Genomic DNA, 27698 nt, shown 5'->3' with positions numbered 1-27698 from the left:
AGTGAACTGTTAAATGGCTGTGTTTTACATGTGGTTTAATCAGCTGTTTTAGCATTGAACAGATGGAATCCAATCAGTTATTGTCTGATCTTATAGCATAAGAGGAAAAAGATTGAATTATTTGCTCTGTGCTTTAGCCAGCACAGTGCTTTTAATACTGCAAGTCAAATGAGGATTCACCAGTAGAATCATGGTCCTCACTTCTCATCAAAGTGTGTGGAAGTATTAGGCAAAGCTGGTTAGAGCAGGTGCCAGAAATGCCAGGGCTGTGGGTTCAGTCCCTCTAGGGCCATTGATGTAGCAGTTTGACTCAGTGATCCTTGTGGGTCTCTTCCAGCTCAGAGCTGTCTGTGATTTCTATGTATTCTTAAAGTTTGCTGCAGGCAGCGATGTTCTTTGTTTCCCCTGCTGATAGTTTCCTGTGGGATAAGCTGTGTCTAAGGTCTTGGAGGGAAGAATTGTTTCCAAGTTTTTTTATGAAGATCACTAGTAAAGATCAAGGAGCATCTCTGAGAGGCAAGCATCAGTGGTGTTCATGAACTAACTGATGTACAGGAGGTAATCCTGTTAAGTGCCAGCACAGTAATCCATCCTAAAAATGAGGTAAAGCGTAGCCATATAGAAATGGAAAGGATTAAACCTTCTGCTGAACTTGGAAAGAGGGAGATCATCTGTTGTCCCTACTTCAGCCTTGTTTTCTTGTTCTTGCATAGAGCTGTGAAAGTGTTAGATCTGTGGCACCAGGCTGTATTTACCAGACCCTATATACTTCTTGAGTTGATAGTGAAGTGTAGAAGTTATTTAATTCTTTTTTGTTACACCTTGCTGCCTTACTGAAAGAAGGCTTGGCTGTATGTTACATATTGCTGAGTAACAGGATTTTTAGTATTAATCTGTTTAGTTGTATCTCTAGGGCAAAATGTTTAGGTACAGATGATTCTAGATGTAATCTAATGCGTGTGCTAAAAAGACATTGTTAATCTGGCATTGTAAATTTGACATCCCTCAAATATTTTCACACTTACTTTAATCTCACAGTTTGATCGTGAACACTTCAGTGAAGTCTTTGTTGACCTAAAATGGTTTGAAAGTAAAGTGGGCAATAAATACCTCAATGAGGCAGCTGGGATTGCAGCAGAGGAAGCCAGAAGAAATAAACAAAAGAAACAAAAGGTTAGTGTTTTATATGCACAATTTCAGAAGTAAGAATGTTACTTCTTGCAAATCAATAATTTGATCTTAGACAAATTAAGTGGCATAAACCTCTGTTTTGAGATTTTCAAACCAGAAAAGGTAGTAAATTGTAACAGTTTTATATCTACCTGTATGCATTGCTGGTTGTGAGTGATAAAATGGTTCAGTCAGGAGCAGATGCTCATGATTTTGAAAGTCTCGTAAACATGTATTTAATGCTTTGCTGTTCTTCAAAAGCAGCAGAACTTAACTTCTGTGTGAGTTATGATCAAACCTGCTATACTTCATAATCTGAATTTTTAATGCATAGTCTTCTAGGAGTTCCATGTGTTTCAGATACACCAATAGAACGTTCATGTATTGCTAACTACTGGACAGCAAATAGGGAAAGAGCAATTTCATTGGTGAGCTATCTCAGATTAGTATTAAACTTGCAGTTCTAGATATAACCGATTACTAAGGAGCAGCACCTTTTATATACGTGTGTACTACTACATAACAGTAGATTGTCTCTGCCCCAATGTCAAGTTCCCCACCACCACTTCCATTGACTACCCTTCACTGTATGCTCCAGCAGGGTGTAGAGTAGCAGGAGAAAATTCCTTTGCATTTAATCTGTCTCTGTATATTGTTATCCTCTTCTTTGTGTATGGAGCAGTTTTGGAAAGTAGCATGTTGAAACACAAATATTCAGGTATTTTTTTTAGAAGTAGTTAGTGTTTTGAGACTGCTCCTTTTGTCTGATCTGTCTGTTTTGTCTGCTTAAATAATTTTCTTGAAGCAATTGTAAGAGAAGGAAATGGGGTTTATAATAAATATTATTTATACATTTAATTTTAGCATTTTGAGTTGCAAATTTTGAATGGTGTTCGTGCATATTAACCTGTATTTTTACATTATTTCAAATCTTAATTTAATAGGCTCAGGAAAATTCTATATCTTTGGCTGCTTTAGAAAAAAATGAAGGCGAAGTGACCCCTAAAAGTAAGTGCAAATGATTTTTCCATACACATATAATAAAAAATGTGTGTATAGATTTCAAAGAACTGTAAGAATTGCATGTCAGAGATGAGCTTAATCTGAATGCAAGATTTATGTTGTCAGCTACTGGGAAGTGGAACTGCTCTGGTGAGAGAGAGAGAGTGGGGCTAAAGCTTTAGAGGTGCTTCTCCTTTGCCATGTATTTCCATGATGAGTTAAAGGAATTAATGAACAAACCTTCAACAATATTATATTTTTGATAACTGCATGCATAGGTATTTTCTTAGATGAAGGGCACAGGGTAACAGATTATTGTATGACTCTAGGGTTTTTGGTTGTGGTTGTCTTTAAACTCATTCTACTTGTAGGAAATGTTTTTTGGTCATGTTTTGAAATTAATTGTTAAAAGTGTATGAATATTAGTAGATGATATTAAATGACGTTGCCGAACATAAATAAATTTTTTCATTCATTTTAATGTTTTCTCATATTTTTTTCTGGTAGCTTATATTATCTTCTCTGTTCTTGTAATTGGGCTGAAAAATGAGTTGCCTGTCTTAAAAATTCCAGAATTTCTTTGGGTAAAGATTTTGTTTGATTGTTTCATGCTACTTTCAGTGCAAGGAAGGTGTGAGCACCTATAGCTTTGAATTAAGGAGTAAAGTTAAAGCATTGTGTCAGAAGTAAACGTTTTCAAACCTTATTTGTAGTAAGGAAGTGAATGTTAATCCTTGTTTTCATGACTGGTTTTCCAGACACATTGGAAGATGAGCCAGAAGATGATGATCTGTTTGAAACTGAGTTTAGGCAATACAAAAGAACTTACTACATGACTAAAATGGGTGTAGAAGTAGTGTCTGAGTAAGTATATACTTATTTTTTATTCTCAAATGCTGAAAACAAATCATTGTAGATATAGAGACATACATGTTGTAAATATGTATTAGAGACTGTTTTTAAAAAGAGTGTGTAGTGACAGGACAAGGCAAAATGGTTTCAGACTGGAAGGGAGTAGGTTTACATTAGATAATAAGGAAGAAATTCTTTACTTGGAGGGTGGTGAGGCACTGGAGCATGTTGCCTAGAGGAATTGTGGATGTCTGTTGAGAGTGTTCAAGGCCAGGTTGGATGGGACTTTGAGCAGTCTGGTCTATGGAAGGTTTCCCTGCCCATGGCAGGGGGTTGGAACAAGATGTTCTGAAGGTCCCTTCAACATTCTGTGTTCCAAAACCCCCAACATTCTGTGATTCTAATAAAAGACAGAATATTAATCTCATGTCAAAAGCAGAGAACACATGGCAGAGTACTGCAGTGATGATGATTCTGCCTAATGCAACAAGAGCTGCAAATCAAGTTTACTATAATAAGTATTTGAGGATCAAAGAGGAAATTAATCTAGAAAATCATGGTATTATTAGGTTCCCAAAATGTTCTATTCATCCCTATGTGCAAGGTTCTAAGTACTTTTTATATACCAGTGAAAATGAGAAAACTTATAAGCATCTTTCTTTTTTCTTTTAAGCGCCTTCTTGGCTGATCAAGCTGAATGTTATGTCCAGGCAATTCAATGGATTTTGCATTATTATTACCATGGAGTTCAGTCATGGAGCTGGTAAGAAAAAACATCAAATGAGAAACTGCTGAAAGATAATGATATTTCACCTTGTATACTGGGAACATTGAATGTAGTTTGGTTTGCTTCTAGTCTGTGAACACTGCTGTGCTCTAATTAAGTCAAGTAACTTAGGGGATTTTTTAACCTGCAGGTATTACCCTTATCATTATGCACCTTACCTGTCAGATATTCACAACATCAGTGAACTCAAAATCAAATTTGAACTTGGGAAACCTTTCATGCCATTTGAACAGCTTCTTGCTGTACTTCCAGCAGCTAGCAAAGATCTGCTACCTAAATGTTACCAGGTAAGATATACAATTAAATTATCTATCTACTGCTTACTCATTGTCTGATTTTTTTTTATTTTACTCTATTCTTAATGTTTTTGCATATCTTGTTAATTATATTGTATCTTTACATTTTAGGTGTATGGTTAAATATTCTACTTGTTACTATATGTAGTGCACTGTCAAGTTAGTAATAAATACAAAATTTTACATTTGCTAAGCAGTTTCCATCTAGGACAGCTCAGTGTTTTGTTCCTGTGTGGCATCGAATTGGTTTTGATACCAGCCTTCCTTTGTCTCTTCCTACAAGTAGTGCTAAATTGCCTTTGATATCCTCTCTGTTGTATTTTCCTAGCATTTGATGACTAGTCAAGACTCTCCTATTATAGAATATTATCCACCTGATTTTAAAACTGATCTAAACGGTAAACAGCAGGAATGGGAAGCTGTAGTATTAATCCCGTTTATTGATGAGGTAAGTTGTTTCAGTAACTGCTGCCCCAAAAAGCTGCATTACAAGACTGCTAAATTTCTTAATTAATCAACAGTTAGACATGCAAGTACATGGAAGTTTAAATTAACACTTGATAAGGTCACAGGAAAAAATAAATGTTTGGTGCTTGAGGGGTAAGTCTAGATTAAGTTACCACAAGCAAAGCTAGTTTCAGGTGGCAGAAGTCCTAAGTAAGGGCTTGGTGTTATTCATGTTTTTAGTCAGCTATTCAAATATTTTGGTTCAGTTTCTTTGAGGAAAATATTCTATTCCTATGTACATATAAAATTAGAGAATATCTGTAAGTAAAATAAAATAAACACTTTAAGAAAATGAAAGTATTTTTACAGGAAATCTCTTCACATGAGTACCAGTAATAGAGAAGCATTAATGGAAAGCAGTAAAATAGTACTTTACTTTTCATATAGGATAACAGTGTTAGACAAGGGTACCCTTTGGGAACAGGCTTGCAGAAAGATGATTATTCTCCAAAGCCATTCCATGGTAGTTGTTCAGAGAGCATTTTTATCAGGGACAGGAGAAAGGTTGAGGCTACAACTGGACAATGAGCACATTGGGTATCTGGATTTCTCAAGTTACATTCCCAGTGTAGTTTTTTCCATGCTAATTTTTGTTGCCAGTCTCACATGTGCTAATTTCTCTAAAATTTAGAAACGACTGCTGCAGGCCATGGAATCCTGTAATAAGGGCCTAAAAGAAGAGGAGAAACAAAGAAACACTCACAGTGCTTGCTTAATGTACTGGTTTGACAAAGATGCTGAGTTCCAGTACCTGTCACCATGGCCAGAGAAATTCCCTGCAATAGAACGATGTCACACGAGGTAATGCTGGTGTAACTATTTCAGAGCAGGCTGAAAGGAGTTGGAGGACTTTTACTAACATTTTAACCAAACTGAAATGAAAAATACTGAATAAGATGTTGCATTCTTTGGATGGCACAGAGGTATTTGTCCCTTCAGATGTTACTTTGCAAAACAGGTGAACCAATGCTAGGTCATCAAGAACAATCCAGTGAATTACTAAACTTTGTATGACAGAGGATGAAAGACTGGTACAAAAATCTGATAAACAGTGATCATTTACTGGCGTGCTAATTCCAGAGTGTTTTTTAAAAATGAAGGCATTTGGATCCAGTGCAGAGAATTAAGCACAAATACTTTTTGCACTTTCTCACTGAAAGTAGCCAGCTTTATTTCACACAAACTGAAGATGAAATGGAAACATGAGCTTAACAGTAGTCAAACTTAAAGCAGAGTAGAGGAGGAATGCCTGTTGCTGGATTATAGTTGGTAAAGAATGGACAGTTGTGAAGATGAATGATACCATACGGAACCATTGCTAGTTAGAATTCGTTAATTACAGTTATTTAAAATAGTGAGTTTAGTATATATCCCAAAGTTTTGTCTTTTTCTTAATGAATAGTCTCTTTGCAGCAATAGCATGGGGTTTTTTATAGTCCTTTCTATATATTCCAAGAGACATAAATTAGTTGCTGGAAAGTAAAGGGTTTGTCAATTAATGAGTGAACGAGTAATGAACTTTTCTGGAGCTGAAGGTCAATCTGCATGAGCAAATGTTGTGCAACTTCTTTTTAGGTATAAAACAATACCTTTGGATGCTTGGCATGTGGAAATAACCCACAATAAGATAACTAAAATCAACAAGAGTGCATTATATTTTTGTGGATTTCCTACTTTAAAGCACATTAAACATAAGGTAAAAGATTTTTCTCTTCCAACATTGCAGTTGTATTTAATAGATAACTGTGTACGAGCTCAAGTTTTATGTGCTGTTTTGTTTTTACACAGTTCTATCTTAAAAAAAGTGGTGTGCAAGTGTTTCAGCAAAGCAGCCATGGAGAGAACATGATGTTGGAAATCATAGTTGATGGGAACTCAAAAGACCAGGTAAGCATTCAGGTCCTAATAAAAGACCAAAACCTAACTGAAAAAAATATCAGTTATTTAGCTTCTGTAGGTTTTATTGCAAAAACAGCTTGAAAATACTGTAATGAAAATCTTTAAATATGCCAAACAATTAGTAATAAAACTTCTGGGTTTTTTTCAGATGGTAGAAAACGTTGCCAGTTCTATACTTGGAAAGCGAGTTTTTGTTAACTGGCCCCACCTTGAAGAAGCCAGAGTTGTTGCAGTGTCAGATGGAGAAACTAAGTAAGAGTTACCTGATATGAGTTCTTTGTTGTCTTATTGTTTTTTTCCCAAATTAATTTCCTTGGGCTGCACCGAAATTTTGGTTTTATTGTAAAACTGACAACAAATTAGTCCAGATGCAACAAAGGCTGCTTGCTGAAGGATGTTTAACATTGTTCTGAGGTTTAGTTGCCTCTGCAGCAGTCTAGTCTTTCGCTGTTTTGTTATAGCTGTAGAAGCTTGGGAGAGCTCCTTCTTAGTTGTAAGGGAAAAATGCATGCACAGAAATCCACACTGCGTACGTTTCTGTACAATCCCCCTTTATAAATAGAACACATACTGGTATTTTTTATTAAAATCATGCTGTGTGGCCCATTGAGGACGGGATAGAAAAAAACCATGCTACAAGCCTTCCACATCCTTAACAAGTAATTTCTAACTATTTTGAATTTTTCTTACAATTGGTTATGTCTAGATTAATCTTATTTGGTTAAATTTCCTACCTGTTATAATATTCTCAAGGTTTTATTTGGAAGAACCACATGGTACACAGAAGCTTTACATGGGAAATGCAGTGCCCCCAACTAAAGTGGCTTATGTTGGAGAAAAGGAGCAAAGCATGTGGGTAAAAGAAATTCAAGGCATTTCAGAGCAGTAAGTATCTTCAAAAAATAAAGTGTAGCTTTTTTTATGTCTTGGCTGTGTTTTGTTCCTGTATTACAGACTTAAGTGGCACAGAAGAGCTGCTGCATACTTGATGATAAAGGTTAATCAAATCTGCTTAAATTTAAAACAACATAGAAGAGCTTATGTTGAAATTTCAGAATATGTGGAGTCAGTTCTGAGATAACTAAAGTTAGATGCTGTTAGAAAAGAACTCTCAAATGAATGAGTTTTAGTATTTATTCTTCCTCTCAATATTCTGTTCTAATGTTAGCAATCTACAGTTGTAGGAAGTATGTAGAATGAAGTAATACAGAATCAGCTTGCAACTCAAATAGCTTAGCTTTGTTAAATTTGAATACAGCTCTTGCTCTCCTAGAGTGTGGGCGCTCAGTAGACTATAAATGAGTTACAGTAGTTTTGGTGCCTTTTTGCTGGTCCTAAAATCACGAGCCAGACACAGTTCTGTGATAAAAAGAGGTTACCTTTCTAAGGATCCTTAGGTGCACAGCATGCTAGATGGAAAGTGCCTGAAGATGCACCCATAACATAAAGCATGTACAATTTTTGTGTTTAACCAATTAGCATAACTTGCAAGAATCTCCAATCAAAGACATAAGTGATGAAATAATTCCCCCTCAATTCAACCCTTTCTGAATTTCCCTCCCCACCCCAGACAGGAACTAAACTTTGTTTATGAAAATGTATCTTGGAGAACTGGTTTTAACCTTGACTTCCCAGAGAATCTAACCTTGGACCCCCAGCTTGGAACTGTTAGGGAATTTATTTTGTCTTTCTGTCTAACAGAGTAGGTAAAATCCTAGCTACAAATACTGTGATAGGCTACAGTTACAAATGTTTATGTAAAGAATGTAGAGAATACGTAAGAGTAAAAAGGCAAAAATCAATTCGGCAGCAGTTTGGCATTTCATTATGTGTCATTTGAGCTAACTAACTTAATTACCTCTAACCCTTCCACTGTAATAATTAAATCTGCTTAAATTAGTACTCTGAGCTCTGTAGTGATGGCTGTGCAACAGTGGGTAATCAGTTGGTTAAGCTATTTATTCTGGGTATTTTTTGTAAAATAAGAAAACTATTAGAATCTTTTTTAAAGGGGGTTTTAAATTTTATTTAATTTTACTTCAATAAATTAATTCTACCCTCTTGGTTCATTTCTGTTTATTGTAATCAGGCTAAATGTTCTGCTTTGTGTTCAGGTACCAGAGAAGGAAAGGAATAATTATTCATGAAACATCAGTAGTTGTATATGCTCAGTTACTCACTGGTAATAGATATCAACTAAACCAAAATGGAGAAGTTTATTTGGAGAAGCAGTGGTCTAAACAAGTTCTTCCTTTTGTTTACCAAACAGTTGTCAAGGTAAATATACAAGTTCAGTATCTTCTCTGAATTATTTCAGACTCAGTCTGTGTTTTAAACTAAGTGCCAATTTGTATAAAATTTTTAATTATTCTACTGGAACTGAATGATGTATAAGATAACCACTGTTGTCTTTTTCATGTAGGATATCAAAGCCTTTGACTCTCGTTTTTCAAACATCAAAACTTTGGATGATTTGTTTCCTCCTGGAAGTACAGCCTTCATGCTGGGATCTCCTTACTATGGCTGCATGGGAGAAGTTAGTTCCAGTTATTTCATAATTCTTCCCTGTAGATTTTTTCCTTTTGCAAACCTAAAATAACCTAAGATGTTGTGTGAAAGTAGTGGCCATTTGCTAGCTAAATTTTTTTATCTAGAGTTCCCTGGTGGTATAGTCTGAGAGAGGGATCTGCTGTTTTCCCTGTCCTTGTTGCTTGTCTAAGAGGGAAAAGCAGAACTTGAATGCTGGACTATTTTTATTAGTTCTTTGGGGTAATACATAGAGTTCCCATTTGTGTTATTCTCAGTCATGAATTCCTTTGATTTAATGCTGACTGATTGTCTCTATGTGAGGAAGCAAGGTACAGGTCAAGGCAAGGCGATGAATCCCAAAGCATCTCTGTGCCTACTGCAGCAAAATAATTGATAAACTAGAACATAATGTCTATTATCCAAAGGCTGCTGGTTTTAAATAGCACTCTTAATATTTTTAACCTATTGTGTTTCTCTCCAAGGTTCACGATTCACACGATGTGATCCCAGAAGGTAGAATCCGGGTAGTTTTTAATATTCCATGTGAACCCCAGCTTGATACTTTAATACAGAACCAGCATGTGAGTGCTTCTGCTTTTCTAGTAAAAGCTTAAACAATATATCAAATAGATTTTGCAGTGGTAAATGTCTTTCAGGGATGTTTCTATATCATTCATTTGCCCTTTGTATACAAATCCTTATCCTTTAGGCATTGCCAATATGTTTTGTTTGTTTGTTTTAAAGAAATATTCAGTGAAATACAATCCTGCATATATTTTGGCCAGCCGTCTTGGAGTAAGTGGATATCTTGTCTCCAGATTTACAGGGAGTATCTTTATTGGAAGAGGATCAAAGAAGAAGTAAGTTTTCTTTGTGAATTTTGACTGTAGAGAAGCTTCTAAATTCTGCTATAACTCTACAGAATTTTTGCTGTTTTTATCAAGTGTACACCTTTTGTGATTTGAAGCTTTCTTTGAAGTATGTTTACTGGACAGTTCTGTTTGCTTTCATGTTGTAGACAGCCATTAAATTGACTTTCCTGGTTAGGTATTCCCAGAACTGCATAGGAGTTTAAACTGACTTTGCCATACTGAGAATAAAAAATTGGAATTGGGATCTGATTTCATTGTACTTACTACGGCTACTATGAAGGGAGATTAATTGTACCTGTAGCTTCTTTTCAGAACTAGTTAAGACTACTTAAAATACATAAGGGAGGCAATCCATGTAATCCTGTGAATGTCAAAATTGTGGTTCCTCTTTAAAGATATGGTTGATGTCTGACCATCTTCTTGTGATCTAGTGTATACATTTCTTCCTGATGGGTTGGTCAAGGACATTCTTCTGCACCTTGCTATATGCCAGCTTGATTGTGGTTGATTAGATCTCAGTTAAGGAGCAAATGTAAAATACATCCTACTCTCCTTTGCAATGAAGTATAAGCACACAAGTGGACAGCTAGCATAGCACAGCTTTTGGCCTGTGACATTTACAGCTGACACAATGTTAACAAGTAAACAATACAATTAATTTAATTTTTCTGTGATCTAAGTCCAAGAATGTGTGTTTATGAGGTTTGGTTTTTTTTAATGTATGTAAACACACACACATATTATTGCAAGTTAATGAACTTTTTCTTATTTCCAGTCCTCATGGTGATCACAAAGCAAATGTGGGGCTAAACTTGAAGTTCAATAAGAAAAATGAAGAAGTTCCTGGCTATACTAAGAAAGTTGGAAATGAATGGATGTATTCTTCTGCAGTAGAGCAACTACTTGCTGAGTATTTAGAAAGGTAAATTACTGGATATGAGCTTCATCCAAATTACCCACTTTGGTATCAGTTGTTGGAATTTGTCCTCTGGTCACAGGTCTTCTAAGAATGATGAGTTTGTTTCTTCTATACCAGTGTTCTGTTTTGTGATAGAGTAATTTTGTTAGCAGCTTGGAAAAATTAGCAGTATGATAGTAAATTAAGTAAAAAATAACCCATCTGGGCTTCACAATTTTGAAGCCCACCAGACTTCACTTTGATGGGGCTTTTTTGTGGTCTGTGCTGATGTGAAACTAAAGTTATGTTCCATATATTTGGGGGTTTTTAGGGTGCCTGAACTATTTAATTATGTAGCCAAGAACAGCCAGGAAGATATTTGCTACGAAGATGACATTTGGCCTGGAGAGGATGAAAATGGGTAAGATATGGTCGTTATCTCTTTTCTACAATAAGGAGAATAAAGACTGACAGCTGTGAAATTGGTAATGCTCATGCAGTGTAACTGAAACCCTGCTGTTCCACCAGCAGCCTGATTGTTCAGTGATGGCTGAAAACATTATTTGAATGCTGTACTTTCCAGTCATGGGGTCCAAGTTTCTGCCAGACTTCAACCTCAAGTCCAGTAAATGAGAAATATAATTTTCAGTGGCTATTTCATAATTCTTGCTTTAAAAATAACCATTACTAAGCATAGCTATGACTAATCATAAATAAAATCTTTTAAAAATAACCAATAATTGTTATTCCAAGTAATTGTCTAAAATCACTTGGAATTTGAAAAATAAGTCTTACAGAGTTGGAAGTATTTTGCGCATTTTCAATATAAATTAACATGGGAGAAAAATAGCAACCTTAGTTCCAGACACAGTATGGTAACTTGAAACAACTTTAGTTATTAGACAATAAGCCAAATCCATAGGCTTTAGTCAGTAAATCTGCAGGACTCTTACCTGGTGATACACCAGTGTGGGACTCTTCTCCTATAAGAATCTCAGGTTTTTTTCTCCATTTTACCAGAGAGTCTCTCCTGTGAAATTTTCTTGTATTGTGAGAAACAGCTGGTCACAGAGCCACTAATCACATCTGGACACAGTTTCTTGGTTGGATGCAAACTAAATTTGCTGAATAGTTTTAATTAATTTAATAATTTCTTTTTTTCTGAAACAAAATTTTGGGTTATGATTTTGAAATAGTACTGTATAATTCTGACTTTCCTTAAATGATACAGAACCTTTAGATTCCATTACTTTATGAATATATACAATCAGTGTGCCTGTATGATAATACTTGACTGATTTAATTAGGGAACATGGTAAAATGCCTGGTTTATGCAGCTAAAAGCTTTCATTCATGCCATTTTTTATTCAGAGCTGAGAAAGTGCAAGAAATTGTTGCCTGGTTAAAAGCACATCCTGTGTCTGCTTTGTCTCGCTCATCTTGTGACTTGCAAATTTTGGATGCAGCTATTGTTGAGAAAATTGAAGAAGAAATAGAGAAATGCAAGGTATGCAGCTTGGTGTCATTGTGAGCAGGGGTCAACCAAAAAGCAGTGCTCATTATTTTTTAATTTCTTGAATTTAAATAAGACATTTGAAGATTGCTTGCCATTCCAAAGAAAAACGACACAGAACATAATGTAAAATCTGGATTTGTAATATGAATTATCCCAGAAATTTAGAAGAGCTTATTATTAATCTTTGTAAGTGATACTCTGAGCTCTGCCTTTTGGTGGTTTTGTAAAGGAACAGGTGTCAGTATTGAAAAATACTAAAGTGCTCTTTTTACGTGCAATCCCAGCTGTTCTTCCCTTGCAGTTTCTCTTTGTTCTGCAGAAGATTAGAAAGTTATTTTCTGAAGGCCACAGATGAAAAAAGTGGCCAAGAAAATTACTAAAATTACTAAAGTAAAAGCTAGGGACAAAGCCAAATGAAGTAATGAGCTGTTTGGTTTTTTTTTTAAATAACTTGCAAGGACATCTTAGAAAATTGGTGTGAAATCTGGAATTAGACAACTAATGGTTTGGTATTATATCCAACATATTTTAAAAACTAGACTTACTCTAAAGACTTCATCATAGCTCTATACCATTATGTAAAAGAAACAAAAGAATTCTACATGGTCTTTTCAGGAGTTTTGTTTTACTTCTTCCAATGCTTGTTCCTACACTGGTTTGTAAAGACTTTCTGTTCCTTTCCTTTAGCAGAGGAAAAGCAACAAGAAGGTGCGAGTAACTGTGAAACCCCATTTGCTCTTCAGAGTAAGTAATGTAAATGGGTTGATGGGGGGGTTTAAGCTGTCCAGATCATATTTATTTTACCTAAGCTTACCAACTTCAGGAGAATGGAATTTTATACCAGTATTGATGAAAGGAAAGATTTTATTATGCCTTCTAGAAAATAATTTTGAAAACAGTAGTCTGCCTCTACAAGGAGAGAATTTCTTCTAACTACAAGCTCTGTCATGTCAGGCACTGATTTTTTTCAGGTTTTTTCTACCTTCTGTCCTTTATGCTTCTACAGTTCTTACTGGCTCTATAATGAAGGCAAAATAAAATGTGCTTTCTGCTGTCTCTTTTCCTATGTTTCACTTTTTATTCAGTCCTATTCACATAGGATCAACTGCTCATCTTGCCCATGTTACTGAAATAGGCAGGTTACACATGATGTTTTGTCTGTCTGAATTGATCCTCTTGATCAACTTGTGTACAACACATTTTCAGGCAGAAGCAGTGAGTGAGAGTTGCAAGGGGAGAAAAAGAAAGCTTGCTTTGAATCTGGAGAGGGAAGGTTTTTAATTTTGGGGGTGTGGTTCTATTTTTTTTTTTCCCCAGAACGTTTACTTTATAGTGGGTCTCAGATATTGTTATAAATGCATTTTTATTGTAATCCTTATTGTTTTGCATACATTAACACAGTCTTTTGGTTATTGTCAGCCATTAGAACAGCAGAAGGGGGTTGTTCCAGATCGAGATGCAGAGTACAGGCTGTTTGACCGTGTTGTCAATGTAAGAGAGAACTTTTCTGTTCCTGTTGGTCTACGAGGCACCATTATTGGAATTAAAGGAGGTAATATTTTCTTCCTGATTGTAGCTATATAACAGCTCAGCTAGTAATGTGAAAGCAGGATTCAGGATAGTGTTTTGTGTAATGGTTGTGCATGTACTTCCCACTAGGTAGCATGTGCAACTTGGAGCTGTTAATGACATATGTACTGTTTTGAATCAAACCTACAAGTCGTTTATTTTAATTTCATGTGTTCCACAGCTATTATTTGAATAAAAAATTACTTACCCTATGTTCGTTCCTATATGAATTATAAATCACGCTTAATTTCTTCTTAATATGAGGAAGGCAGATCAGAAAAGGAACAAAATGAAGTTATGGGAAAATATGGGCAAAGTTAGGTGGACGTAAAACCAAGTATTAGCCTTAATACTTACATTGAACATTAAGCTTTATGATTTGTCTTAAATAGATTTACTTTGAATTTTATTTTTATTCTGTGATATTCCATTTCCATTAATTGGCATGGATTTATACCTTGTTTGACAAGAAGGTTAACCATAAATCTATTTCAAGAAGGATTTATTGAGCCCCACAGAGTGTAGCAGTTTGAGACAGAGTATTACAAATGGTTTTCTTACGTGCCATTTCAGTAGTTGCTTTCTCATTCAGTTTGCATTTAACAATTTCAAATAGACTAGACTTGGGTGCACTTTTTTGAAAAAATATTCTTTTCTCCATATTTTTAGATACAATAATTTTATAGGTGTTTTAGTCTATTATTACGCAAGAAGTTAATATTAAAGCTGTTAGCTTCTGATGGCCTGAAAGTAGAAGTGGCTTGCATCTCTTTTCTGACAACTGTGACATACTGCTATAATCTGCAGTTATATTAATGCACATTGGTAAGGTGTAATGCATGGTACATTACTGTTAAAATTATATCTTAAAGGGCAGACATATGTGAGAACTTGAGAAGTATTTCCAAATTCCTGTTAATTAAATTACTCAGAAATTATTTGGGAATCTCTTGATCATTTTTGATCTTACAATTTTTTATTGTATAACTAATATAGATAGATATTTACATAATATAGATAGAAGTAACTGTATAGGATGATGTTTTATTTTGTTTTCTATAGCTACTAGAGAAACAGATGTGCTCTTTGAAGTTTTGTTTGATGAAGAATTCCTTGGAGGCCTCACTATAAGGTTTGTGTGGGGGAGGTCAGTCATTTCATGCCATTGATACAGATGGCATGAAATTGTTTGCTTTGGTTTGGTTGAGTATGTTTAATGCCTCTTCTTAAAACTTTGTTTCTTGGCAGTGTTGGTTGGTTTTTATTGCTTTTCTTTTTTCTGTATTTCTTGATTTTCTTTGAGTAGTGATAATTTTTATGAAGCATGTTATATTGTGGAAATGCTCTTTAGGTTTTTTTGGTGTATAAACTTCTGACTTGCAGAAAGGAAATACGAACCAGCAGAATAAAGCACTAGATTCAGATGTCTTTCTAAACAAATATGTAGAAAATAAGTTCTTATCAGTATGTATTCAACATGTAGATTAAAAACCAGCCAGAAGGCCTATGTTCCTCTGCAGGAGGGACTCTGAACCCAATAGTTGATACTATTAAAAGCCTGAACTGTTCTTCAGAAGGTGGAGATGCTTTTGTATTAAGAAGTGTGATAACTCTTCTGTATTGGAAGTAAACACCTAAACTTCTAAGTGCTCAGATGTACCCAGCAGGCTTCATTTTACTGTTCTTACCTAAACTAAGGTATTAATGATGGAAGTTAGAGGAGATTCTTCCCTTCTACCTGCATTCAGCAGCCATAGCCCTTTCCTGTCCTGTAACACAGAACACTCAGTGTTCAGAAATGCTGCTTAACTTCAATTTGTAATTTTGCTACTGAACATGAAACTTCAGTTTTAATTTCTGAAAAATAAAAGAATATTGTTTTCTGGTTCTTTTACAGAAATATTTACTGCAGAACTGTGCTATAACAATTCATTCATCTTAAAATTTCTTTAAGCTCGGCACTGAAAGGTACAATAGAAATGGAGAGTAGCGCTAATTACTGTTTGACAGCCAGAGGGCAAGGGGAGCCATGGGTTTCAGGTTATCTGCAATGCTACTAGATTTCAATATTGCATAGTTTTCAGCCTCTGTTATTCAAACTCGAGTCATTGTCTTTTGGCAACAATTAAACTGCATGAAACAACTATGGAATTCACTTTTCTCAAGGTGCTCACCTGCCAGAGGTTATCGCCTGCCCTCAAGTGCCTTAATTAACCTGTCTCATGGCAGTCGGTCAGAAATGGGAAATCAAAAGCTGATGGCCATAGTTAAACCTCAGCCAGCAGTGAATAACTACAACTCATATGCATCTGATCTGTCATCTGTATGCTCACAAAAAGTGCACCTGGGAGGCCTCAACCATTCTCCTCGCTCCCTTTTTGTTCCTACTCAAGTAAGACTTTCCTTTGTTTTGTACAAAAATATTTTTCCCTAGAATCTGAAATAATGACATGGTTATCTTTGTTGGTCCGAACAAAATTTAGTTTTCATGTCAATATATTAGAAGTAGAATAAGTCTTGTGCTGGAGAAATGAATTAATCTAATAATGAAAAGGACTTAAAATTTCCTTATTGACAGTGGTTTTGCTCTGAGCAACTCCAGTTGCTTTTCTGAGAGACAGATACTTAGTTTGGAGCAGTGACACCATATTTGGCATCAACAAATAGTGTGTTTAGACAGAGATGCAAATATTTCCTTAAAGCTTTGATCCAGTTAGTGCTTCCATATACGCTCTTTGTCCATGCTTAGAAAGGGAAAACATGATTTCCATATCAGTTTTGCTTCTTGCTTAGTTACAATTTACTTTGAAACTATAATATAGGAGGAAACATTACAAGTGAGTTGAGTTTCTTTCTGGTTTAATGGAACTTTATTTTTTTAACAACCAGTTTCTTTAAAGAAACTTAGCTTAATTAGAAACTTTGTGTTGCTGTGTGTTTGAAAACAGTTATCTCATGTTTTTCAAGTCTATACAAGAAAAGGTACTTTCTAAAGAAAACACTTTCTCTTTTAAGACAATGTAACGCTTCTGATTTTTTTTTTTTTCCTTTCTCAATGATTTAGCAACTGAATGGAAGACAGCATTACAATCTCAGGGCTGAAAATCAGGGCAACTCAAACTCACCCCAGAAAGGATCATTTCTGAGTGGCAATCAGAAAAATAAAGTGAGTGTTCGGATTCATTTAGTATCGGACCCAAATGTCTCTGTTTTGGCCCTCTCTTAAGGGTGGGTGTCTTTTCTCACGGTTAATAAATTGCTTTGTTTTAGTACATCGAATGTTTTAGTTCAGAACTGCTCTCAGTTCTTGGATGAATATAATATCCTGTGTTATCCTTGTTTAGATACTAGATTTTTAGAAGTGTCTTTTTCCATAACTGGGCTTCAGTTCTGTGGTAACATACCTGTAATGTAATGAAGTAATTGAGCCTTGTTGGCAAAGCCTTACAAAATAAATCATTAATAATAAAATCATATTCCCAGTACGAAGGCATGCTTTTGAAACCATTCTGAACTGTTGTCTGAGTTTCATTATACTTAATCATTAAACTAAGCTCATTTCAGTCTAGTAGTGATTCTTGGTAAAAATTGTAACTGCAATCCATTACCGAAGCTTGTTTCATACTTAATTACCTGTGACTTTGTACTCGTGTCAGTATGAAAATATCTGTCATTTGAGGACTGTTAAACTTGAACCTTACATTTTCCAGAATGTCTTGGTATATATATTAGCTGTTCAAAAGTTGCATTTATTGCTGCTGAGTTTGTTGGTGGTCTTGTTTTTTATTTTGTCAGGCACAGAGTAAGCAAGATGATGAATTCTGCAGCATATGGCAGTCATTGCAGAGTTCTGGGAAGTCTCATCACGTTCAACAAAACATGCATGAGAAGGTTTGTATAGAAACTTTAAACAGATCTCGGCATTCAAAATGTGAAGGTGTTTATCATGCATCAGTTCATTGTATCAGAAAACTTAATGTTACAATTAGATGCTCTGGATGAAAGTGGTGTTACATGGAGTATGCATAGCTCTGGAAAGGGGTAATCATAAGGCACTACTATGTAAATAATAGATACCCAGTTTTCTGGTTAAGCTTTGATGTTTGAAACCCTAGGGTGCAGTTCTACCTCAGGAAATCAAGCTGGGAACTGGCCATCAGTTTTATAAGCCAGGCTTCAATGACGGCAGCTTTAAATGCCAGCAAAGAAAACAGGAGCCTTATAAAAAATGTAAGTACTATAATTAGAAACTTTGTTTAGGGGAACTAATTGCTTTATCTGGCCTTCATTGAAATGTATGATGAGTGTTTTGGCTTTTTGTAGTTATTGACAGGAAATAATTTATTATAATTTTATATAGACTACATTGTACTTGTTACTGTCAAATAATATCCCTGGTGTGCATATTAGATTGTTCCATGCTTAATCCTGAATCTTTTAGGCAAGTTGTTCTGTGTTTGGTTGACTTATCACCCATCTAATATAAAAACCAAACAAAACAAACATCTTTGAAAATCTGCTTGTGATGATATTTGTAGAATAGAAAATTAAATATATTATTGGATATATTTCTTTTTATTTTATCTTAGAAGAAAAGCATACACTAAATGATATATGAAGTAAGAATTAAACATTTGATAAATCCATTCAAATTAATGCAACTCTGTGTATTTGTATGGAGTTACTAATTGTTTTGAGTCTTGACTGTTACAGTTTTTAAGAGCATTTTAAAAGAATGCATTCTTTTGTAGTTAAAGAAGATTCCAAAGTTACAAGAGGTGAAAGTCAACCACATAATAAAATGTCAAACCAACAGGTAATTTTGTCTGTATTGAGTAAATCTTTTCTTTTCATTTTACTCTGATGTGATTTATCATTTTACAGATTTGTCTTTAACTGGCATCTTAGTTGATTCTTTTAGTCAGAAATTTATTTTGGAGTTTTTTTTCATTAGAAGTTTATAGACTAAATATGAGAGAAAGTGCATAAAGTGCATGATGCTACCAAACAATTTTCCTATTCCTCTTAGACTCTAAAAGCTACGCTGTAATGGGAAAACACAATTGCTAGGTGTTCAATAAGCTGAAATCCTCTGAGAATATTGCTTGTGTAGAGCTTGTGAAAGCTCTTTGCAGATGCATTTCTAATGATTGTATTATAATGAGTAATAGAGTATTCAGTAATACTTGCTACAATGTATTTCAGAATTTCACAGGTGTGAATAAGTACAATGTCAAACTTTTGAAGAGGAATGGAAGTCCCAACATGCCTTTAATTCAGAAGGCTGCAGTTGATGGTCCCTGCACAGGTGGAAAGGTAGGATCTACGGAGTTGACTGTCTTGTGGTCTATGAGTTACTTCAGCTTCCAGTCCATTTTGTTCCAATTTGTGTGCAAATTCATGTGTGAAAAATAAGGCAAACCTGTGTAACTTACATTGTTCTTTAAATCAATTCTCTTGGTCAATATTTGCATATTTTAATATTCAGAACTTGATGCAGTCTCTGTATATCTGTTCACACTCTGAACAGACATGACTGAGACTTGCCCAAGCTAAGGAAGGAAAAATCTGAATAAGAATAAAACGAACCTCAAATTCATATACCCCTCCTCTTGCAGCTGCTTGTAAATACACTTAGTTGATGTACCTTTTTTCTTTTTTAATTTAAGAAGGACAATGAACTGGAAAGCCTTCTAGCTTCTTTGAAAATTTCCAAAGAAAATGAAGTGCAGACTTATTCCAAGGAAGCGAGAGCTACAAACGAGGAACATCTGTCACCACAGTCATTTGCTATGGTCTGTATACTGCAGAAATCATTGCATTGCAGTTTGGCATCTGCTATCTTAGCATCAATGCTTCTATTTAAAGAATCTCCATGAAACTTTATACTGCTTTTTAAAATGTATTAATTATATTTTAATTAGCTATTCTCAAAGAAAATTAGCAAACACCTTTGTTTATGCTAAGATGCTGTTACCTCTGCTTTGATAAAATATAACTAATTGGAAAATAAAAAGTCAGATTCTGTTACCAATTATGATAATCAGTGTTAGGAAGGTCATGTTCTCTGAATGCCAGCATGTTCCTGAGTGGTTTATTTTATTTTTAAAGAAAGGAACACAGATGCTCAAAGAGATTTTGAAGATAGATGGCTCAGATCTGCAAACAAAGAATGAAGTGAAATCACAAGTTAATGATGTTCCTGCTCCCTCTAGTAGACAGGATTGCCATGGAGCTGCTTTGCAATTCAGACCAACAAAAAAAATGGGTATGTTTAATCATCAGCTCATGATTCAGAGCTTCACCTTGTAGTGACATTTTAGAATACAGTTTCAGCAGGGTACTGTTCATCAAAATATAGTAATAAAATTTCCATCTTTTTTTAGTTCTACTTCTGTATTTGGATCTAAAACTCCCTTGAGATATAGTCTCTTGGATTTTGTTAAACAACAAGAAAAATACCAGGAAAAAATCAAATAAGTTTTTTGTTTGTTTGTTTGTTTGTTTGTTTTTAAACAGATTGCCATCCTTTTAGTGAAGGAAATAATTGTGATACAGCTTTTTTTTTTTTCTTCCCCTTTTGTCAGCTGCTTATATGAACAAGCATAGCCCTGGAGGCCCCCAGAACACACCAGCGATAGAAACTGGAGGTCACCCTTTCACTTGTCCGCAGCCTGCACTGTCTACTGTTTCTGAGCTTTCTCGTATTTGTTCTCTTCTTGGAATGGCGCAACCAGATTTCTCTTTCCTAAAAACACCACAGGTAAAATGTTATTTCTGCAAAAGTACAAGTTCTCAACTTTCTATCAGCTGTTTTATATTAAATAGTTAGACTAACCACTGAAATCTATCTGAAAATAAACCTTAGCTCCCTTTGTTGCCTTTTTTTAAAATAAACAAACAAATTTCTGTCAAACAAACAAATTCCTGTCTCACAGTTTGTTAGCAATACAAATTCCCTCAAAAATCTCATCTCTCGTTTTTCTAGACCATGACAGTTTGCCACATAAAGCTGTCAAATGGGTTATTGGTTCACGGACCGCAGTGTCATTCCGAAGCTGAAGCAAAGGAGAAAGCCGCGCTTTTTGCTTTACAGCGCTTGGTGAGGATGTAAAAAATCTCTGCAAATCTTTGTCTCTGTATACTGCATCTGTTGGTAAACCTGTTTCCTTCTTCATAGGGTTCTATAGGAGTAAACTTTGCTTCGCCTCCACCTCCACCAGTGTTTCCAAATTACCAACCACTAGGAGTTCCTGTACCTGGGTCAATTCCTCCAGTATTTGCACAGCCCCCTGGTAGGTGTTTGACTAGTACACACTTCAAATAATATCACAACATCCTCTAAATGTGGTGGTTCTTTATCTGAAAATGAATGCTTTCCAGAAAGTCCCATTTTTTGGTCTTCATACGTGTACTTGTATGCCTGCACAGTTTTGAAAACAGTTCATGACCCTCTTCGCATTAAGGTGCAGATTTATTCAGTGTAAAAAGTCATCTCTATTAATTATTTCTTTTCCTCAAGAATATATTTATTCATTGTCTTAGGTGTTTTTTCAATTTTTCTTTTCCTTCAAAACAATAATTATTTGAAAGCAGATAGTCCCAGTTCAGAATTTGTAAGAAATAGCTTCCTTGATTTTTTACATTAATTTTCCCCCCATCCCATATACTTAATGTTTCTTCATGCAATACTGTTTTTATTTGTCTATAACCAACTTTCACTGAAGTGCTAATCCTCTTGTACACTGCCAAACATGAGCATGGTAAGTAACCCCCCCAAAAATTGCTGAAAGTCCTGGTGCTCTTTCTGGCTCTTGGTTGTTTTGTAGTCTACTGAAATTCCATTCACAGCTTGTAATTAATGAGTCAGCACCATTGTATCATCCTAGAAACTCATACAGCAGCTGTTACATCTCTTTTCCATGAGGTTTCTCTGTTGTTGCTGTGTTCCAAAATGGTGGAACTTAAATCGCAGCTTTCTGCTGATACAGTTGGCTCAGCTGAGAATGTGTAGATCCCACATTATATGCACTCTGGAATGCAGATACCATGACTTTAGTGCTCTCAATTGTGTTGTCATCTAGGTGTAGTTCTGTTTGGTTGGGGGCTTTTAATAATAAATATATAAATAAATAAATAACTACTTAGGCATTTTGAAGTAAATATGAGGCATATGAGGCTTTGCTGGAAAGATAAACAACATGCAGGTAGATGTAGTTGGGGTTGTCCTGGGCTCTTGGGGAGTTTGTATCTTTTTTTTTGTTTTTGAGGATAGAGAGCTAAAAGTTTCTTATTTCCATAGCTAATATGATGCCTCCGTCATCTCACATGTTTGGTCCGGTGTCCTGGGGAACTCCAGTGCCTAAGCATTATTATCCTGGCTCCTATCCAGGAAATGTGTCTCTTTCAGGAACTATACCAGTTGGTTCTCACAACCAGTTTATACCTCTGCAGGTAAGAGCAGCAGGTTTGTCTTAATATTGTATTTTTGAAAAAAATGTGACTACATGATGAATACAACAACACCCCTATTGTGAAGTACTATTTAGTATTAGAAAATTATTGTTAAGATATGTATGCATGTTTTCTGAAAGTGGAATATTTGCACATTTTGAGAATGCATTCTGTTAAATAATATTTATTTAATTTAAAGGTAACTAAAAAAAGGGCTGCTAGCAAGAAAAACTTTGAACTCAAGGAGTTTCAGAGTTCCCCTCAAGCTGCACCACTAAAGAATGAACAGCCAATGTCTTCTGACCACATTCAGCAAGATAGTTCTTCAGCTCCTTTAAAATCTCCTCAAGCTGCTCAATCCACTGTTTCATTTCAAGACAATGTGGCTACTCCAAGTGTTCCTCATAACAAATCAACACCAAACACTTCCAGCAAGCGAAAGCCAAGAAAACTGGCTGTCAATTTTGGCGCACCAAAATCTTCAGAATAGATCTGATAGCTAGGTGTATTTTATCTTAAACTCTTTCCCCACTGTTATGTTTTATCATTTAAAAAAATCAGAAATCTCTATTAAAAAGACCAGCCACTTTAAGTATAATATAGAAGGAAATTACGTTTTATTTGCTATGATTTTCAGGTTGTCATTAAAACCATAAAATTATGTTAAAACTTTATTTAATTTTCACTTAAATTAGCAAAACCCAGGAAATACTGGGTTAGGGTTGCCATCCCTTGTGCCTAGGTTTCTAAACAGTGGCTTACAGACAATATCGGGTAAGCAGCAATAACATTGGCAACCTTAACTCAGGTTGGATGTGCTTTATGGGAGGGATGTGGAACAGTAATAAGTTGGGCATCTAACAGTGTTTAGCATGACATTTTCTATTCTATCTTGATTTTTAAACAGTGTAATAAGACAGAAAGTAAAAATTATTTAAATGCAGCTTTTATATCGGCATTCCAGATCCCTCTGAGTTGAATCAGTGTAACTAAAAGCTGACTGCAAAAAAATTGCCAAATCCATTTTAAGTACGAACTGCTGGGTTTTGTACTAGAGGGGAACAGCTTTACAGCTTTCAGAACATAGGTGTTATTGTGTCTCTGGAACTGGAGTGGCAAAAAGTGGTTGCTCTTGCACAGTCTGTTCCAGGAGATTAATTTATAGGATATATTGAATAAAAAAAATTATATTTGCAAAGTAGAGACCCCTTTGGTAAAGTACAATTAACTTTTTTTAATCTATCAATTTAATTGTTTTCTGATGATGAAATAACGAAGTTATCTCACTGCAGATGTGAGTGGCCTCCTAAATGCTTGTGATATCCTGATTTTTTTCTAAGCTGTAAAAATGGCCAGAGTTTAAAGACGCCCCATTCTGCTGGATGGCTGTCGAAGTTATGTTTACTTAGAGTCCATTTCTTCCTCTAATAGTCTGTGCCCTGAAACCTTCTCTATAGTAGGTTATTTTTTGTTACTAGTGACTTTTAATATTTATTTTTTTTAGTTTTGTGAGAGAATTTCTGTGTTGCAAAATTAAATTGTCAGGAAGTGTTGCTATTGGTTCCATAAGAATATTCAGACAAAAAGCTGGCTTGAATTTTTAGACAGAACTATGGGATTTTTTGTTCATATAGGAAAAAAAAGAAGGCCCAAAGGTCCTTGTACTGTTTTTAACCCACATGTACCATTCTTACAGACATGAATATAAAATCTTCAGTCTGAGAAAAAATTTGAAACCTCTGTTGGTGCTGCTTACTGGCATTGATTAAATATAATTTTTCATCTGTTCTAGAAAAAGAAGTATTTTTCCTCTAAGGCCCAGGAACCATAAATAAAGCAAACTTGAATGATTCATTTTCTTGCTTCTGAACAGGTTTTATTCTGGGTCTGCAAGTTCATAGACTTGCTTTCATTTGTTTTTTTGCCTCCATTTCTTGGTGTAGTATGAAGTTTGACGTTATTACTGTGTTACAGTGTTTTTTAATTTTCATTTCTCCAAAACTGTTGTTGGCTCAGCAGTATTTGTAGAATAGCAGCAAGCCCTATAAAAAGGATCACAGAGGTAAAAAAATAAATTAAAAAATTTTATTTTACTTAATATCACAAAACTCATGGAATAGTCTACATACAGTCTTAAATTACATTGATTTTGTCGTTCTCTTGATAGTCATCTAGTCTCAAGAAGTTCAAAGCCATATTCTGTTGAAGGGAAAGTTGTATTTTTTGGCTTTTTATTCTCATTAGCAACATGAGACTGATATGATGCTGCCATGCCAGTATTCTAGAAGTGGTTATGTGCCATCTGATTAGTCCACTGTATCTATCTGAATGATCTGATCAGAAGAGAAAATGCCTATTTGAAAACTGCCGTGACAGAGATGAGGCTACGTTAGACTCTCGCATCACAGAATTAGGATGTGTCCGTACACCCAATGTGTGCAGATTTTTGAGAAACAAAGTCATGGAGGATGCTATACTCATATGTACCAGAGAACACAGCAATTTTTATTAATTATTCTACTTCAGACTGAGATTTCTGCTCCCTCTTCAAGTGGAATTGCTATGTGTAGTATGTTTCAGTGGTTAAACCCTTTATTCTGTAGCTGCTGCATATTGTGTTAGTCCCTCATTTCTAGTTTTTCTATTCTATGAAAGTGACTGCCCGGTGCCCAGTTAATTACAGTTTTACATGTCCTGGTAGATGTGACATCTGCATTGATCTTTGCAATGTCCCCTTTGATTTCATTTTTATATTTTAACAAGGTCATTATGTTTAACTCATACAGATATAAATTTAAGCATTTCTTTTTCCCATAGATATAAAGTATTTTCTAAGCACTGGAGTTTTTCATTAGATCTTATACAGAGCAGTATTTTACTAAAAATCCAAAAGGGAAGACTTTTATGTGCGCATTTTTGTAGTTTCTGATTTTTTTAAAATAACTTTTCATTGTTTATCTGCCAAGTGAAATGTTTTAAATTTGCATATGAATGGATACAGAATGTATTTTTTGTGCTGTTTAGTGTTAAGTGTGCATTTGCAGATTTTTAGCATGTAGTTGCACAAAGACTGTGCAAAGATATTTTGGAATATGAATATATGCTACACTGAAGGAAAAACGTTCATAAAACTTAAATGCTATATAGAACTCTAATGCAATAGAGTAATTTTATAAACTGTGTCTGTGTCTGCTTGGATTAAATATTGAAACAAGAAACATTACCTATTTTCACTGTTTTATTTCCAAATACTACATGGGAACTTGTGTATGCTCCAACCCAGAAGTTTACAATATTAATTAAATCTCTTGAAACTCAGTTTCTGTGATTCTCAGATGCAGCACCTGCCCTCCTGACTGTTTCTTGATGACTTTCAACTGTAACTGCGACCAAAATACAAAGTTGGTTTTTCAAAAGGCTGTTGATTACCTTGCAGTTAAAAGCATTTAACATAATACTGATCTTCCAAAAATTCTTTGGCCTTTTCACCAATTAGATTAAAAAAAACAAAACCCCGTATAAAAGTCAGTAAGATTATTTTCCAGTAAGCTCAGTCCTAGTGATTGTTAACAAGGTGGAGAACCAGCTGGTGGCTGAGAAGCAGAGTGCTAATGTCTTTCTTACACATTTTAGTGTGAATTAGCTTTTTTAAAGCAACCAGCATAAAGAATGGTGTACGCTCTTAGCATAGTCAGCTGCTGCAACTTTGTGTAACTGTGTATGCAACTTGGTGTTTCTGTATAGAACAAGTCTGGTTGGTGTAAACACTCAGGTCATATTGCTCAACTTAAAGTCACCAAGATAAAATCTTGCGTTTCATAAACTGTCTTCAAATTATTAGTTAATGAACTCTTAACTGCTGTTACCCTGCATGGTGAGTTCTGCCATCTCAATATATAGCACTAATGAAAACTCAAGCAAATTAAATGAAGGGATAACTTGAAAATGTATCAGTTTTTGCATGGATGCTCCCATTCAAAAATTACAGGACTTTTGTTCTCAAAGAAGTAATTGTTACTTACAGTAAGGATGTTTTTTAATTCTATTTGCAATGTGATCTCCTTATGTATTCCATAATCAGCCTTCCTTACTACTGAGAGACAGTTATGTTCTTCTCTTTCTGTATCTGGAAAGGGGACACAGTGACATCAAGGGCATAAGGGCAGTATGAATACACACTCTTGGCCAAAAGAATTCAAATTCAGGTGCATGAGGACCCTTGAATATTGAGACTGTAACTGATAAGTGTTTTGAAGAATCTGATATCATGAGGTAAGTGGCTGATCTTTATTAAAAGAATCCATGGTTCCAAGAACAGTTCCTTATTGCTGTCAGTTTTTGAGTGGATGTTTACTCTTATTTTTCTATAATTTACAAATTTCCTGTTTAATTTCTGCTTTGAAATACAATACAAATCAAAGGAATGGTCACAATGCCATCAAGTGCATATAGTAAACCTGATTCCTATTATTTGAACAGACAGAAGAAACATTTTTCATTAAAACTATTTTTTCTGGTAAAACTTAGTTTGTAAAACATCAGTGCATTGGCAGTGCTTTATGAAAGTTGATAATCACACTTAGTCTTGTATTTTGTGTAATTGCAGTTATTTTTAATGGCTAGGTCTTACTGAAACAACAGTTCTTAAGTGCTTTTTCTTCCCTTTAGCTTCTAGTATATCCATTCTCTTGTTCTAATTAAGCCTCATTGATGGCCATTTTTCTGTCTTTTTAATATTTTTTTGTTAATTTCTAGACTTGAAATAAATGTTCTTTTAAAGTGTATTCAGCCCTGAATTTTCTAGGTACATATGAGCATTCATTGTATATATGTACACACATACACACATACATATATATAAATATATGCTGGAACACAGTCACTCATTTTCTTAAAATTATTCATAGTTATGGACTTTATCTTAAGACACATTGCTCTTCTCCAAATGCTGATACTCCTTAAGACAAGTGAAAACAATGGGCAAATAATGAAACATTAACAGAGTGAAGTACAACAGTTTTCACTTCACCTGCTTTGGTAGATAAATTCTTGGCTTACAACTTGATTGTCCTAAAGTCCACCTCATTTCCTGTCAAAGTTTACTTGTATTGCAGAACTGGAAGAAAGGAAGAACTTCTTGTGCCTCAGGCACAGTGCAAAACCTCATGCATGTGGGCACAGATTTGATGTGCAATTCTCCAGTAATAATCCTGGATTAACCAGTCTCTAATTACTTGCTCCTTCTAGGTCATGCCAAACTGTGTTGCCACATTAGAAACCTTATCAAGGAATTAATCTGATTGGCACTCTCCCCTGTGTTATTTTTCATAATAGCTCATCATAGGCA

General features: G+C 35.0%; 2 protein-coding genes across 7 annotated transcripts in view; both read left to right on the top strand.

Annotated features, from left to right (window-relative positions):
- The window catches only part of XRN1 (5'-3' exoribonuclease 1), a 34821-nt gene extending 8256 nt beyond the window's left edge, over positions 1-26565 (top strand). For 2 of the 6 annotated variants that reach the window (XM_058843694.1, XM_058843699.1), the window contains 34 exons: positions 1039-1173; positions 2115-2178; positions 2931-3036; positions 3698-3787; positions 3942-4098; positions 4436-4555; positions 5246-5415; positions 6190-6310; positions 6403-6501; positions 6662-6765; positions 7267-7398; positions 8628-8790; positions 8936-9049; positions 9525-9623; positions 9787-9902; positions 10690-10836; positions 11144-11233; positions 12184-12319; positions 13016-13072; positions 13748-13880; positions 14960-15029; positions 16064-16289; positions 16962-17063; positions 17693-17788; positions 18013-18127; positions 18649-18713; positions 19103-19213; positions 19567-19692; positions 20009-20165; positions 20485-20660; positions 20886-20999; positions 21078-21192; positions 22200-22351; positions 22551-25574. In XM_058843694.1, the coding sequence (XP_058699677.1) occupies positions 1039-1173; positions 2115-2178; positions 2931-3036; positions 3698-3787; positions 3942-4098; positions 4436-4555; positions 5246-5415; positions 6190-6310; positions 6403-6501; positions 6662-6765; positions 7267-7398; positions 8628-8790; positions 8936-9049; positions 9525-9623; positions 9787-9902; positions 10690-10836; positions 11144-11233; positions 12184-12319; positions 13016-13072; positions 13748-13880; positions 14960-15029; positions 16064-16289; positions 16962-17063; positions 17693-17788; positions 18013-18127; positions 18649-18713; positions 19103-19213; positions 19567-19692; positions 20009-20165; positions 20485-20660; positions 20886-20999; positions 21078-21192; positions 22200-22351; positions 22551-22841 (4269 nt within the window). In that variant the 3' untranslated portion in view covers positions 22842-25574. Of the gene's footprint in view, positions 1-1038; positions 1174-2114; positions 2179-2930; positions 3037-3697; positions 3788-3941; positions 4099-4435; positions 4556-5245; positions 5416-6189; positions 6311-6402; positions 6502-6661; positions 6766-7266; positions 7399-8627; positions 8791-8935; positions 9050-9524; positions 9624-9786; positions 9903-10689; positions 10837-11143; positions 11234-12183; positions 12320-13015; positions 13073-13747; positions 13881-14959; positions 15030-16063; positions 16290-16961; positions 17064-17692; positions 17789-18012; positions 18128-18648; positions 18714-19102; positions 19214-19566; positions 19693-20008; positions 20166-20484; positions 20661-20885; positions 21000-21077; positions 21193-22199; positions 22352-22550; positions 25575-26455 lie in introns of those variants that run through there. The other 4 variants (XM_058843698.1, XM_058843697.1, XM_058843696.1 and 1 more) reach the window with 4 other exon arrangements.
- The window catches only part of GK5 (glycerol kinase 5), a 29029-nt gene continuing 27824 nt past the window's right edge, over positions 26494-27698 (top strand). Inside the window, exon 1 of the mRNA XM_058843703.1 lies at positions 26494-26623. The gene's annotated coding sequence lies outside the window, so the exon portion shown is untranslated. The remainder of the gene's footprint in view (positions 26624-27698) is intronic.

The sequence above is a fragment of the Poecile atricapillus genome, chromosome 8 (genome assembly GCF_030490865.1).
Source record: "Poecile atricapillus isolate bPoeAtr1 chromosome 8, bPoeAtr1.hap1, whole genome shotgun sequence".
Taxonomy (NCBI): Eukaryota; Metazoa; Chordata; class Aves; order Passeriformes; family Paridae; genus Poecile; species Poecile atricapillus.
This window is presented reverse-complemented; position numbering and strand designations above follow the sequence as displayed.